We start from the raw sequence: 16111 nt of genomic DNA, 5'->3' as shown, positions 1-16111 counted from the left end.
ATCACCCAAATAATTACACGGTTGTAAATTGAAAAGACCGAGCCACGATTATGAATAAGCTACATCATATTTCTAAACGTAAAGATTGTGGTTGTGCTTCACTGGGATGAAATATGTGTGACACCTTTCTCAGGATTAGCAAACCTGTCACATAAATACACAATGAGATCTCACAGTGAAAAACCTCAGAAGAACAAGGAAGGGTTTGCTATGAGTGAGGAATTATAGTAACAAGAAATCTGGTCTGCTGAAATCCATCAAAATTGAAATCCACTTTTTTTTTGAGGGAACTAAAACACTTTTGAGCACAAATGTTATTACGCACGTCTTACTCGTCTCTTTTTGTTCTCGTAAACTAGCGATGATCTGAACAGACACGACAAAATGTTTGTGGTGATATGTATCCCTGTCGTCTCGAGTGTCGGGGAGAAAGGGTCAGTCATGGCATATGTCCTCTGCCTTCAGGCGTACGTCCCCGGCCGGCAACTGAGCTGTTTTACATTTCCAACTAAGGCGGTTGTGCCATTCCCCTTTTCCCCAAATACACACGTGTGTATATTTGATCTTATTCAGCCATAGATACTCTGAATCATATAGATGAAGTGAGCTGGACTCTTACTATCCTCAGGGGGACGCAAGATGTCCTGGCGTAGAGGACAGAGATGAAGGTCATCTCACCCGGACTGTGCGCCAGCTGTCACGAATGGACAGACAGGAGAATCACCTGAAACCTGAATTGATTTCTTGGAGAGAGGGAGAGAACGGAACGGAATTTCAGTTATCGGTTGACCTCCCTTGATGTGACGTGTCAAAGACGGAGCAAGAGAAAGGGTTCAGACGGGCAGCAAAAAGTCATTTTAAGGGGGAGAAAAACAGAACAAGCTCCTTTGACGCTCCCATTATGAACACTCCTGACTGAGTGTGAACCTCTGAACTCCAGTGCCACTGTACCAGTGATGATTACAACGCTGAATTTTAATGCAGTCACTCGGCCCTGTGAAAACACTCTTTTCTTGTAACATCTCACACAGAAGGTACTGCTCCCACATGAGGATAAATTCGTGGTTTTGTATTTTTCCCTAATTAACGGGACCCGCCAGGTCTGCTGCGGCAGACTTGATGATTTATTAACTTTCTATATTTGATGAAGCTCCTTGATAGAGTCTCCTAGCAATAGAAACAATTTAAAGCGGACTTCACAGATAATTAAGCACTATAGCCGCTGGACATTTTCAAATGAGCTGAGCTCCTGTGCCTCACTACGATGGAACTCTTTCCTTTTCTAAAAGTTGACTGACATGCAGTTCAAAGTCTGTGGTTTTCTAAGAGTTGATAAATATAAGAAGATGGATAAACCAGTCAGTTAAGTTCTTGTAAAGCATGCTTGTGGTTTTAGTGATCCCATAAATAAACCATAAATGTTGCAATCTAGATACACACACACATATATATATCAGTCATATTATTTTATGAATGTGCAGAATAATTCCATCAAAACTCCTTTTTATGTATTTGCATTTCACAGTCACTCACTACGCTGGGTGTTACCCGTTTAAATCCCATTCCTCCAGGATCACAGTCAGTAACTCTGTGGTTTTGTTGCCTGCAGACTCTTTAGCTGTGGTGTCGTGATGAGCGCGACACAATCGTAACATACGACTCAGCGGTCGTGGTCGCCTAACATCGCATGTCGGGGCAATTCTCTCTGCAGGCGAGCAATGTTTTGACACGTTTCTCCACCTCTTAGTAAATCCTGTGCACTGCACTGCTGCATCCATCATGCGTAGGAACGATTCGGGATCACGCAGCACCGCTGCACAGCGTAGGGACGCTTGCTTCTGAGACGCCATGTTGGGATTTTGTCCGTGAGGTTTCTGGCCTTAACGTAGAATAAGAAGTGAAGCCTGTTTCAGTAGCAGAGAAGGAGTTTGTTTGACAAATAGGGATGTGAGACAATTTAAAGGATATTGCAGTTGTTTGCCTATGGCCACTATAAGGAGCTGGGGGCAGTATAATCAAAGGATAATTAAAGCCTAATTAAGATGAGCTAAGTCTAAATGTCTTACAGTGATACAAAACTGTTTGCAAAAGTTGAGTTTTATCATCAAATACTTTTCCAAAAGATGCTGATGTTTGATTGTTTAGATATGGCAATACAAGGTAAAGTTTGTATTTGTTTTAGTACAAGTACTATGAAGCTGTACAACATTTATAGGCCTGCGTTTCCGTAATTTGTATTTTTTGAAAGGGATATTTATTTTTCAGATTTTACCAGTATAGATGTGTGAAATTAAACTGATTTATTAACTCAACGATAACATCATTAAGTTGTTAGAGGTATAAAAGAGGGAATGTATCATATTCCAATACTAGGCTGATCTTTTATTTTCTGCAAGCACATGGAAGTTCTTTCATGCTGTCTTAATTGTCTAACCTTGAAAGTATGTATGAGTGGCATAAAGACTTTTGTCGAGAAGAGTATGTACGGTTTGTGGAATATATTTTGTAAGGAGGGGAAACACATTTTCCCTATAATTCCATTACTTCTCTAATTTCATTAACTAAGCTTTTCTAAAAAAAAGAAGCAGCAGAAGACTGTCAGAGGTAATTAAAAGATAAGTGAGCAGTCTGCTGGCCCCAGCCACATTAAGACATTTAGCTTCTGCAGCGAGAGCACCGTATCCCACACACGCACACGCACATGCAGAGACCCCCGCGCGCGGCGCGCGCTGGGCGGATGACAACGGTGCTCTCCCACCTGCCAGCAGACCCTTCACAGACATATTCACCGCAGGGAGATGTGCTGCAGCCCCGTTGGCGTCGCGCCGGTGAGATATGAAATGTGACGGACGCACAATGGTTGTCGACGTGAACGTCAACATGAATGAGTCGCAAACAAGCAGAACCTCTCTGCCTACAGCGCAGGTTCATTTTACTCAGAGATGGGAGAGGAGGTCCGACACCGTCTCCGATACCGCTTCTCTTGGGGGGGTTTTAAGCGGTCTTTACGTGGGCGAGGGAAATGTGCACGCTGCAGTAAACCATTCAACTCGCTGTGTAACTGTGTTGCACCGGGTTTGTTTTAGCCTCAAGCAGATTATGAACAACGTACGTCATTTGAACAAAAACATAAATACACAATATTTGATTTATTATTTGATTTATTATTCATAGGAACACCGTTATAAATAGGGTCACAAACCACAAACTCTAACTAAGCTGCAGTAATATTTTACAACCTAAACTGACATTAAGGGAACTTTATTGGTTGACTTTAAGCATTTAACTCATGTATAATCAGACAAATTTGTTGACATGATTAACAGAAAACAAATGATGCCACTCAGTTCTACCAATAATTACAGGATAAAAAAACCTTGGCCTGCAGAGGGTGTTTTGCAGCTTTATTACTGGTAAAAAAAAGTATCTTCGTGGTTGTATAATGAGTGCAGATGGGGAGTTTTAACGAGCAACTGACACCCAGAGTATTGCGGCAGCTACTCCACCCTCCAGCTGCAAGGATGAGAAGCATTAAAAAAAAAAAAGAACAGATTAGAGGAGAATGGTGGATCAACTCCATCAGTTAATTAAACTATATTGCAGCTTGATGAGCAATTAATCACGACAGTGTGCGGAGTGTGCAGGGCTCACGTCTTCGCTGCAGTACATTTTCAGCCTACATTAGGCCTGTTTTCCCGGGGGGGGGCAGCCCTTTGGGGAGCAGTCCTTAGCAAGTTAGCGGGCCCTAAAATTGTACAGGGTGTACTGGATTGGGTTTATGTAAGCAGCTATCAATCACACTGACATAAGCTCCATCCAATTAGAGCTGTAGGATTAGGCTCCTCACTGTGAGGAACCACTTGTCCAAGTAGATCGAATTTCAGGGAACGCAAAAAATGTATTTTCGAAAAAACATAATGTTGAAGTTTAAAAGCAAATACCAATCCTATTTCAGAGGGCAGAGGAAAAGCTAGTCAGAGTAATCACATTAATCTGTGAGAATCATGGGCGTTAAGCCTGTCACAAACCAAATCTCTCAGCCTTAAGATTCAGCTCTTATTCTTTCAGCTGATTTCTGACTACCTGAATATGATGGTTGGATTTTTGTTCATCGTCCTTCAACCAGTTTCATCTACATCTCTTTCAAGATTGTGAAGAAGGCTTTTTTTTTATGCTATGGAAACTTGAGTTGGCAGTTTGTGACTAAATGCAGTAAATGTATTAACGAGTCCACGGGGAGCATTAAAAGTCAATTGAAGGAGGCTATTAAAAGAGATTTTAATTGGGTTGGTCCCTCCACTAAAGTCTCTTTTTTCCAACCGCAGTAGTACAAAGAAGTGAATTAAAAAGAAAGTTGGCCTTTTGAATCGCAGATTGTAGTCCTCGGGTCAAATCTTGCTGTCTAGTCATGCACTTCAAATATAGCCTTTTTAGTGTGAAAATGAGCCTCGGTGTGAGGTGGGAGATGGCACAGGCCCAGAGTATCTGCTGCCTCTTGCCATACTTAGCGCTGCTGAGGACCTGCTGGATCGCGAGATGAGCTTTAAGAGAAGAGGGTAAATCTCTTAACCTGATTGCAGCCAACACAAGGTTTTACTACCAAACCAGCGTCTGCAGATCATCCGCTCGCCCATTCAGTTGTGCAGACATGAGCACTGTAACCATCTGCTTTTCATACTGTGGTAATTGGTGTTTATGCCCCCGAGGAGTCAGTAAATTGTGTTAGTGCTGTAGCTTTAATGCATCAGATTATATAATCTGTTTAAATTACATTTCAAAACATACAATTGGCCTAGTTTTAGTAACGGGGTGTGACACATTATAAACGGTTTTAATTGGACTTTAGCTTGTGGCTCGTGAGACATGCTCGACTCATTCTGCACTGTGAAAGAAGCAGGCTCTTTGTGTGTGTTTGTGTGTGTGTGTGTGTGTGTGTGTGAGTGTGGTTTGTAAAACAGAGTCTGTTTTTGCATATGGACGAGTCAGACAGAGAGAGAGAGAGAGAGAGAGATAGTGTAGTATTGGCTGTGCTGACTGGATAATGACATGCAGAGTGCTGCACTGCTCCAGCAACTAGAGCCTCCAACCAGATGCTCCTTTCACTGCAGCTCACACGCAGAGCGAACCGCTGCACCAACGTCTTAACGCTATCAAGCCGTAAGATTCGGGGTCGGCGACGTTGCACTGGAACCTATTAGAGTGCATGTACCTAACACGTGGACCTGAGGAAACTGAGGCTAAGCTGGGTTCAAACGTCCTGTGAGACATTGTCCTAATGTTCCCGTGCTTGTGTTTTTGTGCTCTCCGCATATCGATGTCTGTATTTACTGCAGTTTAATGATTCTGTCTAGCACGTACTTTTCAGATTTAATGGTAGCATTTCTGCAGGGGGTGAAGCTACATTGTTTTTTTTTTTAATTAATAAGGGTTTGCATAAAGTATTTCAAACTGAGGCACCGGAACATTGTGTGTGTTGGTGCGTTGGTGTGTGTCTGCGCCTTTTGTGTGTGGGAGTGCGTGTGTGATGGATGACTGGCTGAAACAAAAAAAGATTGCACTTTTAAAGAACCAGATGGCAGTATGAGACAGAAGGCCAGAACAAGTACATCAAGCACTGAGGCGAGAGGCGATACTCTTAACAACTTGCTATTTAATTTAATAAACTGATGTCATAAAAACAGCACAGAGCAAAATACGCAGTACACCGGGCTGTAAAACTGTTATTGTGTTTTTAAGAGCAATACCATGTTGAAGATTAAGTAAGGCTTCGAACCTAAGGCAACAATCTAAACATCCAAGCATGTTTTATAAGCACTTGGAATAATATCTAACAGAGCAAAAAGTATACGTCACTGTTCATGTTCCTTTAGGCAATGCCAGATGTGAACGCCATAGGACCACAGTACCACAGTACCACTGCAGAGGAAAAGAGCTACACTAAATGACATCCTGACGTTATTTATTCACCGTTAAGAGGCTTCTTTAAATATAATAGCTATTTGCTAGAAATAAAATGTACATTACATTATATTTAGAATCTGGTACATTTAGAAGTAATAATGGAGGATATTATGAATGGGTATGGATGAATGTGTGTGCTGCTTATTATCTAATTAGCTTTGCCAATTATCGTCACTAAAAGCTTTTTCTTCTCTGTGTTCTTCTCTTTTCAGGAAAAAGGAAACATTGCTGTTGTATTCAATGTCGGAACAGACGACATTAACATTGAGGAGACGTCAAAGTTTGTAAATGACGGAAAGTACCATATAGTGAAGTTTACGAGGAGTGGGGGTAATGCCACTCTGCAGGTGGATGACCTGCCAGTCATTGAGCGCTACCCCACAGGTGAGTCACCCGCCCGGCCTTTAACTAATTCTGCTACTGCTAGAAAGTGAAAACATGACCAAGAGATTGTCGAGATAGTAATGCTTTGTCTTTTAGGGTGTTCTATGTTGACTTGGCATATGTTTTAATTGCTTTTTATTTGTTTCCAACAGTTGTTACGAATAATGCAAGTGTTGCTGAGTTTTTTTTCATCATTATCGCTTTACATTAATTGCCGCTGTTAAACAGCACAAATCTGCGTAAAGTGATTGATTGCACTATAAAGCTGTAGAATCTCTATAGTCTCAAATATAAAAGTATAGAAGGGAAAGCAGCCGCCGTGTCTCAATGTCTGCATTATATTCGCTGTAAAAATGAATAATACATCTTCAGTTTCTGCTCACAAAACAGCAAATCAATAGACTATTTACAGACAAATTACCACTTTCACTCTGCAAGTAATCGTGCGCCAGTTCAATATTTGTTTCTCTGCCATAACAGAAGATTGATGAAATTAAGACTATGGCGTGTACAGACCTTAACATACTCAAACTAAATGATGGCCTTAATTCATCTGTTTCCTAGTCAAACAAAACAAAACAGTTGATCAGTTACATGTTCATCCCTTTCACAGCATACACTACAATATCACATAGACATCATTACTAATGACTTCAGTCATTTAAGTGAAAGTGTAACACATACAAATTACACCTGTTACGAAATGCTTGTGCTGGCACTTTCTTTTATGGCGTGGTGGAGGCTGGTAATGTGCACTACATAGATGGAGTTGTGTCTCTTGAAAGTGGAGATGCATACTCTGCCATTATATTTTTATTTTTCTATTGTCGGAAATGAAAAATAACTCAGCAACACTGGTAAGTTCTTGTAGAATGTCAAGAGGACAGTAGTATGATGAGTGCTTGTATCTTTTTATATGCTTAAAGGCTTTGACAAAACCTACAGAGCATTGAAGGAGTGTGACTATTATACGACCACATAGTAATGACTACGCTATAAGAGTAAAAACTGCACCCCCACTTCCAAAATTGTTCGATTGTGATCATTCATGAGACGACTCGGCATCAGAACAAACGGACAAATAGACAAATTCAACCTGTCTCTGCCCTGCTGCATAATGTTTGGTGACCTTTTTAAGCTATGACCAGCGCATTCATCCAAATGAAAGACGGTTTTCCGACTGAGAGTCAATCTTTGCTGTTTGCCTCAGGTAGAGAAGGAAGCTGATGGCTTTTGACAGGTGGTGGACATGGCAGGATGAACAGCCGGGTTCTCACTCTTCAAACAACAAACACCCCCAGTCCCTAAGACACCTATGATACATACAGATGTGCAGCTCATAAACTAGGTGTAGTTGATGAAAACAACTTTTATGCAGCTAAAAAAAAAACCTGAGATACTTAAGTGTTTCTTATTCAAGTATCTATTTATTTAGCAGTAAATGTGAGAGAGAATTGGGCGCTTGGTAAAACAATAATACCTACATGGAGTAGCTTTTAAAGTTAATCATTTATTGGACGACATGTTGCCTGGCAATTGAAAATATTAAGCAGTATATCTTAAAAGACCAGCGATCTCGTATTGTATTTTAAACTCTTGGTCAATGTGTTGTGGAATAAGATCGCTAGACAGATAATTATCTCGTGATAAGTGCTCAGTTATCAACGCTGCAAGGGAGAAATGACCAATCTCATCCCTTCCAATCATGCATCAGTGACCACGCCAAGTCCAGCTACCCTATTAGTCTCTTAGCAGACTAATTACATCCAATCACAATTACTGCGCAGTTCCTCCCGTCACCCCCCCGGCACACAAAGGCATTATTCTCTCAGCTCGCCTCTAGTTTGATTAGTATCCATGTAGGCCTCTAACGCACTCGTAATAGCAGCTTCCAGCCACTCCGAGGCCACTGACAGAACAACAGTGATTATAATAAGAGTAGACAGCAAAGATGAAATTGATGGCTGGAGAGTGAGATTGACATGGAGCAGGAGATTACATGAGAGGGAGCGATCGTTCTCAGAGCAAGGAAATAATTGGTTCACCAAGACGTAAATGGCTGCCCTCGTAATCTCATTATAAAGTGTTGTACTGCTACACACTTATGGGTCATTGGCATGATTACTTGGAACTAAAAAACACACACGCTGAGACATAACCAGCCTTCTATGTATTGTAGTTCGGTTATCTTTCCTTTATTTTTTTCCCCGCTTTTTTTTGTGTAGTATACACAAAAGGCGGGGCGACCATAAAAAAATCTGGGTCTTGGCCACGGAAGTAATACCGCCACAATGGCGCTGCCGGGCCCGCAGGGGGGGCGGCGCAGTGTACCGGCGGAGCACCCGATGAACACTCCCTGCACACAAAGATAATGGACGAGTCCCTGGCCTTATTTTACGCTGTTATCAGAGCGTGGTGCACTTAAAGAGCTCTGCCTCTCGCTGCACTCGCTTTTTTCTTTTCTGTCCTATTTATCCCTAACTGTCCAGCCCCGTCCCCTCGATTGATCTTACTCTCTATCCTGTTTTCTACCTTGCGGTGTGGAGTCTGATTTGTGGGATAAAAGGGGAGGAGGCTAAGCTTTGTCCGTCAGAGCTCCATCCCATCCCATCCTTCTGTGTTTTATCCACCGGCCTGTTCGGCCTATTTTGTAAGCAGTCATTGCTGAGCAAGCTGCAACCGGATGGTGCAAAGGCTGCTACCTCCAGAGTAAAGAACAAATAGAAACAGAATAAATAATATTCAAAGCTTGATTTGGGTTCCACCTTCTTTAATACTTCCGGCTCCATGAACAGAGGAAGCATTTGCATATTTGTTCATTTATTGTTGCACGTGTCCAAATGCTTGTAATGAGATAAGGCTCCCACCTTATCTGACCACTTTATTAATAAAAAAATAAAAAAAGTGAGTGAGGGCAAAGCGGGTCAGTTGGGACGGCTCGGCTGAATCGCTGCTGTCTGGCGGAGGAGATAAGCCGGGCTGTCCCACGCCGAACACAATCACCGCTCGGCAGCAGTCACGAGCTCCGCTCGCAGGCAGGATGAATGGGCTCCGCTGCTGCGTCCAAGCCCGGGGGATGGCATTGTTTAACACTGTGGTGTCCCACAGTGAGGATCAATACACGATCAGACCTTGATTATTGCCACACTTAATTAACCCCTGAATAAGGGTAGGCTTAGCGATGGGCTCAGCGATAGACTAGCTTTGCTAGCTGTGGGAGGGGGGGGGGGGGGGGGGGGGGGCACAGCCGAGGCGGATAAAGTGCGTACGGTCTATGAAAATAGAGCATGTTTTTGCACATTAGAGGATTTTGGCACAGTGGGAGGCTCTGTGTGAGGATGAGTTTGTATTTACTGTATTTGCGTCTACCTGCCCGTTTGAGATTGTCTTTCTTGTAGTAGCACGACGTTTCATAGCAGGATGTAGTGGAATACAAAAGGAACAGCATTTGTACACATTGTGGCTGTCAAGGAACAAAGCAAGCACATGTTTAGTGAAATGTGCATGACTGAACAACAAATAAATCAGAGAAAGCGCCATGGAAATGATAGTTGGTCTCTTCAGCCCAACAACTGTATGCTAACTGTACTGGGAAACAGAGAGGTGACATAAGTGACACTACATTACTGACAAATGGAGGTGACAGGAATTAGCAAAGCCCATCAATACTCTACAACAACAGAAATGAATGAATTGGTCATCCATTTAAGACCTTCTGCTTTTCTGTCTGCATGAAATATTTGCGTCACGCTCAGCGTGATCATCATAACCACGAGCCTGGTCAGTGTAGTTTATTTTACTTACTTTGTACTTATCTCTGTTTCACTACAGTAAATGGATTACTAGAAGTTCACCAACAAATGCACTATTGTATAGTGTTTCAGTTACATTTGCAAAGAACTCTAGGCATCACTTTGTTTAGCAAGTTGCTCATAATAATGGACCAAGAAAAGTTATACGTGAAAAATGATTTAACTTAGAACTTGAACCAAGAACTTGTTCATCACCGTGGCAGAAATGTGGCCCACTGTATAAAATCAGAGATCCATATTCGTATAACACACACTTTGAGGCGGTAACGCAGCATGCATGTGTCTACGTCAATGCTGAGGGATTCCTCTAAATCCAACCAGGCACAATCGACTGCAGACAAATTCCCTGTATAGACGAGCTTTGAACCCGTTCTGGTAGCTGATCCCCTACAGTAATTTAAGCCGGTGCGATTAAAACAGGTCTCTTTATGTGTCCTCTTACCTTTAAGACCTTTCAACAGGCCAACTGTGTGCATTTCTGCTACTCTTTCCCCTTCGAAGCTTTTCTCCACCGAATCATTGTTAGCTACCGGATCTTTTATCTGACAGAACTGAATTAATATAGTTGATGGGACAAACATTGTCAATCTGCCGGAAGAATGGAGCCGACTGAATTCAATCTCTGCAGACAATGCCAGGGGAAAAGCTCTCTGAGACAGTGCCACTTCGCTGAAAGTCTTCTGTTCTGGAGAGGTTATTGGCCTTGACAAAGGGGTGATGCAGAGTTTTCCGTCATTAATGCCAAAGTGCTCCTTCGATATTGGAGTTTTTCTGTATCTGCTCTTTCTCCGTCCGACTTTTTGGGGGATTATGGAATTCTTTTTGAAAACGACTTTTCCATTAACTCCAGTGTCATCACTGTGCAATTATCTTTTGACTTCCTTCCTTGTGACTCGTAGCATTTGTCAAAGCTGTTTTATTGAATATTTAACAATGAATGTGCCTACTTTGACATTGTCTTTTGACTTTTCTCTGATCAGATGCTCTGAATGTCTACTGTGTTTATGGCTGTATTGCAGTTGGGTCATTATTTATTGTCAATTATACTATATTTATAAATGGGGTGGGCATTTGTAATATGTTAAAGTTAAATTGTCCATTAAACTATAAACGGTTGATTCAACAATAAATTTAAATGATGTTATTAACTAATTTAAAAGTCGGTTAAAAAGATGTGGAGGGAAAAGACAAAGGGGATGGAAATATTTGAGTAAAGACTTTGTAATGAAAATGTATAAATTTGTGATTTGGATTGGTTGATAACATAGGTCTATTAATCTAGATGAAACATCTGCGTGCTAGTCCACTTATTTTCCATTAATATAGGCCTAATTTGTTAATATAGGCCTAATTTGTTGGCTAAAATAAAATAAAAAGACTGACGTTTGTTCAAATAATGTTTTCGTATTATTGTTTTTTTAAATATAAAAAACTTTTTTAATATAAAAGCATTGTGCTGTTGTATAGCTGGAGCATTAAGTATGAACATTTAACCTTTGACTCTACAGATTGTAACCACTGAAATGTCTCTTTAAACTTTAAAGGCAACAATGATAACGAACGCCTGGCGATTGCTAGACAGCGAATCCCATACCGACTTGGTCGAGTAGTTGACGAATGGCTACTCGACAAAGGTAAAATCACTGATTAAAATTTCAAATAAAATAAATTGATCATAACCAAGTTGTAGCAACATTTTGTAAATAATAAACCTTAAAAAATAAATGTTCAGTAAAATTTAAAATAAAATGATTTAGACAGTTAAATTTAGTTTGTAGTCTTTCATACTAATGTATAATAATGTATATATTTTATATATGTCAGCTGTTTTAATACGTGTTTATTGTCAGCTTAAGGTTAAAGGGACTGTAAATAAGAATTAAAATCCACGTTAAATTCAGCATTTTTAAAATGTCTATAAATTACTGTAGCATTTTGTTGTAAACATCTAAATGATAAATTTAAACGTTCTTGTCTAGTCAATTATAAGTTACCAAGTGTTATTTGAAACACTTTTGGAAATATGTACAGTACTGTAATTGGTATTTTTTTATCTGTTCTGAGTAAACTGTTAGCAGTGATAAATAGTGAGCAATATGAATTGGCATCAGAATTCTGAGTCCCTTTAACAGACATTGTAAATATGTATAGGGCACTAGATCAAGGAACTGTTATATAAAACAAATTAAGTGCATGCTTTGTTTTCTCATAGTTCAATACCGTATTCATATTGTTCACTTTAAATGTGAAATAAGCCCTATCATTTTATGTTTTGTGTTTTTTGTCTTCTGTTTTGTGTTTTGAAACTGCAGTATTTAAATATTTTTGTTTTCCAACCATATCTGCTCTTTTTTCCTTGGTTGCTTTTTTGCTAAAAGGATGAATAGATCCAAATTTCCTGAAATGTGCCCTGCTCTGCGTGAGATTGAACACAAGAAAAGTCAAATGATCACAGCCGGTAGCCATTTTATAGAACGTAGCAAGTTTGTAAATGTTAAGATTGGAAGGAAATTGCAATGTATCATAGTCAAAGCATTATTGAACATATGTAGGCCTATAAACCTAATATTATATATTATATATAAATATATATCATATATGTATATTTATATATATCCTACTCAACAAATTCCCATTTTTATTATGATTAATTGTTGTTAATCATTTTGCATTGCCTTAACATCACTACTTGTAATTGGTTTTCTTGGTATTTTAGTTTAGACTGCCCTTCTAGCAAAGCTGCATTGATTTTCTAAATCTTTTTTTTTCATAAACATGGTTTTATTTTCATAGGCATTTCATTATTATTTCTGCAATAAATTACCAGGGTCTGCCTCTGCAACCCGCAATTTATTGGCCTCATTAGCCACTGGGCAAATAATCTTATCTTTCTGTAATTATTTCATTTTTTTTGGAATAGAAGTGGATGAAGTCCACAGTCCGACATTCTTGTATATACATAACGTTGTTCTCCCACAGGGCGGCAGCTTACGATCTTCAACAGCCAAACCACCATACAGATTGGGGGCTGGGAGAGAGACCGCAGCGGATCCTTTCAGGGCCAGCTTTCGGGCCTCTACTATAATGGCTTGAAGGTGTTCAACATGGCGGCAGAGGGAGATCCCAACATTAGGATCCAGGGCAGCGTGCGGCTTGTGGGGGAGTCGCCCTCCTCTATCACACCGCAGTCGAGCACCACAGCCAACCGCTCGGAGACGTCCACGTCCATCATGGAGATAACCACCACCACGGCATCCAGCAGGCGAGCCAAGCAGACCACACCTCGAGAGCCTCAGCAGGTAAGATTGTCGTTTAACTCGTTATTATTCTCCCAACCTGAGTGTGTGTGTGAGAGCGTGTGCATATGTTAGGGTGATAACCAGTATCCCTCGGTCCTCCATCTTCATTATCTGTCTTGCATGAGTGGAACAGCATATCGCTCCTCAGACACAAAACGTATGTCAAATTCGGTTGCAGTCAGAGTTCACCTGCACAATCCTTTGCAACAATGTTTGCCTACAAGAATCAACGTCACAATTATAGTAAAACTCGTGCATGTTCTTAAAAAGTTAAATAATAATTTAACACTTGTCTTCATTTATTTGCATGAGTGCATTAGGAATTGGCTTGTAAAAAGAAGGCTTTGACATTCAGATTCATTTCAACTACGAGCCAGGAATACCTGTGCATTGAGCAGAAGTTTTAGGTCAAAAAGAAAAAAGACTTTTCGATCTTCAAATAGAGGAATTTCTGAATGTAGTATTGATTCGTGTTTTGTTGGTATGAAATAAAAACAGAAGCCCGTACATGCCAATAAAAAAAGCCACCTCCTTGATAAGATATGTGCTTTAATATGTATGTCAGAAGCTTATTCGCGATGGCTTATAAAGAAATCGGTAAATGCTTAACATAATGCCAATTTGATATTATAGAAAGGTCTATAATTTAAGCTTTGATGGGAAGCAAGTGAAATATAACTGAAACAATGAAGGCAGAACATATACACGCTTAAAATGTGAGTCATTTAAAGGGAAGCATACCACCAGGGAGCCATTTCAAGAGTTGTAGGAGAAACGTTTCAGTGCAATACCGTGTTCCGTAGTTCTGAAGTATACAAATCTAAATATTTATTTCCGCATTGTTGCTTCAATCTCAAATGAAAGCATAAAAAAATTAATTCTGCTAAATTCAGAGAAAAACTTTGTAAGACTTTCGAACAACTCCAAAATCCATTGTAGAATTTATTTAGTTTCAAACATATAAGCTTAAAACGTAGCAGCAAAGATCCAAGTTAGTGGCTGTTTCCACTTCTCTCTCTCTCTGTGTCTGTCTGTCAGTTTTAACCGGGATCTGCAGGTGCTGACAAATAATACAATCGTAAATATTGATCTAGTCGATTATTATAGTTATGTTTGGGGGAATCTACTTGTGCCTATTGTTTTTAAATGTTAGTTGTGTATCAGAAAGACCTCATGCATCTTAGTGGTGACTACAATTTATCTGGCTAAATTAATTCAGAGACAGTGTCCTATTAAATGATGTTCCTAGCTCACCTTTAAAGTTCCTTGTAAATGCGTGGAAAGGGGAGATTAATCACGGCTGCCTGTGTTGGTTTAGGTGTTATCTAATGCATTCACACAGAAAGAAAGGTCACCGGGAGGAAGAGCTGCTACGTGATGCAGGCAGAGAGATGAATGAGGCATGCAGAAACATGTGCATGGGGAGATGTCAATGCCTTCAGTTTGATTCAACTTGACGACCTTCCCATGGAGACCACTCTGACTTTACTGTTTCAGAACGCTGCACCTCGAAAGACATTGTGTCTGGTCCGTGAAAAAAGAGATCTCACCTCGAATAGTCAGCATTCCAATCACAGTCCAGCTGTTCAGTCTCCGCACTGATGGGAAAGCACTTCAGTGACTTATTTTATGTCCCGAGAGCTTCACATGACTGGGACACCTACGTTATTAGTACGGCCGACCCCAGATGAGATGGAATAGCTAACGCCCACTGCTTTCTGTATTGTCATTTAAAGCAATTATAATCTCTTTTTTTTAATGACAATGAATCGCATTACTAAAAAACAAAGTGATCTAAATGCTCAACTTGGGTTTTTATGATATTAAAAGCTGTGGGCCTTGGCATGTGGGTAACATTACGTTAATGTCATTCTTCTCAAACCACTTGGTGTCCTCCCAAGCTCTGTGTTAGAATATTATCATTTTAGAGCTAATCAAGGTAGAGCTGCACAATGGGGGAAGCTGACAAGTCACCCGTATTCCTATTTTAATAGTTATTATAATCCCCTCTTTGCCCGAGGTATAATTGATTTATTCAATTCCAGGACTTAACTAAAGTAAACATTATTTTTGCTAATTGAAGAAAACAATGTTAAACAGCTAGCCGCCTAAAGAGGTTCATATAACTTATACAGAGTTTAGCCTTTTTCAAATAAAAGTCCTGCATTCTAAACCATACTGAAGTAACAGTGTAAAAGTTTATTCAGAACAACTTACTTCAAGTATACCAGTAAAATATACATTCTCAGCATTACATCTTTCATGTAATACTATATGTTTATTGTTATTATTGATGTATTAATATGCGAGCAGCAATGAATATTGTCGCCTACTTCATTTTATAGACACAACAAAGCGGCTTAATTTCTTTATAACATTATTTTGTGTTTGATCATCAAGGGTTTTTAAAATTCTGAAATGAAAAGTCTGCAGTATATTAAAAGTTTTCCTTCTGAATTAAAAGCAGAAAATAAATGGACAACCCCGCGAAATTGCACTTTTGCAGAGTATTTGAGTACAATAATGTATTCACATTGCACATACATGGCTGCAAATGGTCAGGTACTATTAACTTAAAGGTGGCCTAAGGTTGGTTTATCTCCATGGTCCTTTAAGCAAAACAAGGTTTATATGTCCCTCATATTTGATCACCAT

At 39.9% G+C, this 16111-nt stretch overlaps 1 protein-coding gene across 50 annotated transcripts in view; it reads left to right on the top strand.

Moving 5' to 3' along the window:
- LOC120820365 (neurexin-1a) overlaps positions 1–16111 on the top strand; it is a 192650-nt gene that overhangs the window by 153591 nt on the left and 22948 nt on the right. For 32 of the 50 annotated variants that reach the window (XM_040178037.2, XM_040178022.2, XM_078104173.1 and 29 more), the window contains 3 exons: positions 6174–6345; positions 11702–11791; positions 13137–13456. In XM_040178037.2, the coding sequence (XP_040033971.1) occupies positions 6174–6345; positions 11702–11791; positions 13137–13456 (582 nt within the window). The remainder of the gene's footprint in view (positions 1–6173; positions 6346–11701; positions 11792–13136; positions 13457–16111) is intronic. The other 18 variants (XM_040178031.2, XM_040178030.2, XM_040178038.2 and 15 more) reach the window with 1 other exon arrangement.

Source organism: Gasterosteus aculeatus, chromosome 6 (assembly GCF_964276395.1).
Source record: "Gasterosteus aculeatus chromosome 6, fGasAcu3.hap1.1, whole genome shotgun sequence".
NCBI lineage: Eukaryota > Metazoa > Chordata > Actinopteri > Perciformes > Gasterosteidae > Gasterosteus > Gasterosteus aculeatus.
This window is presented reverse-complemented; position numbering and strand designations above follow the sequence as displayed.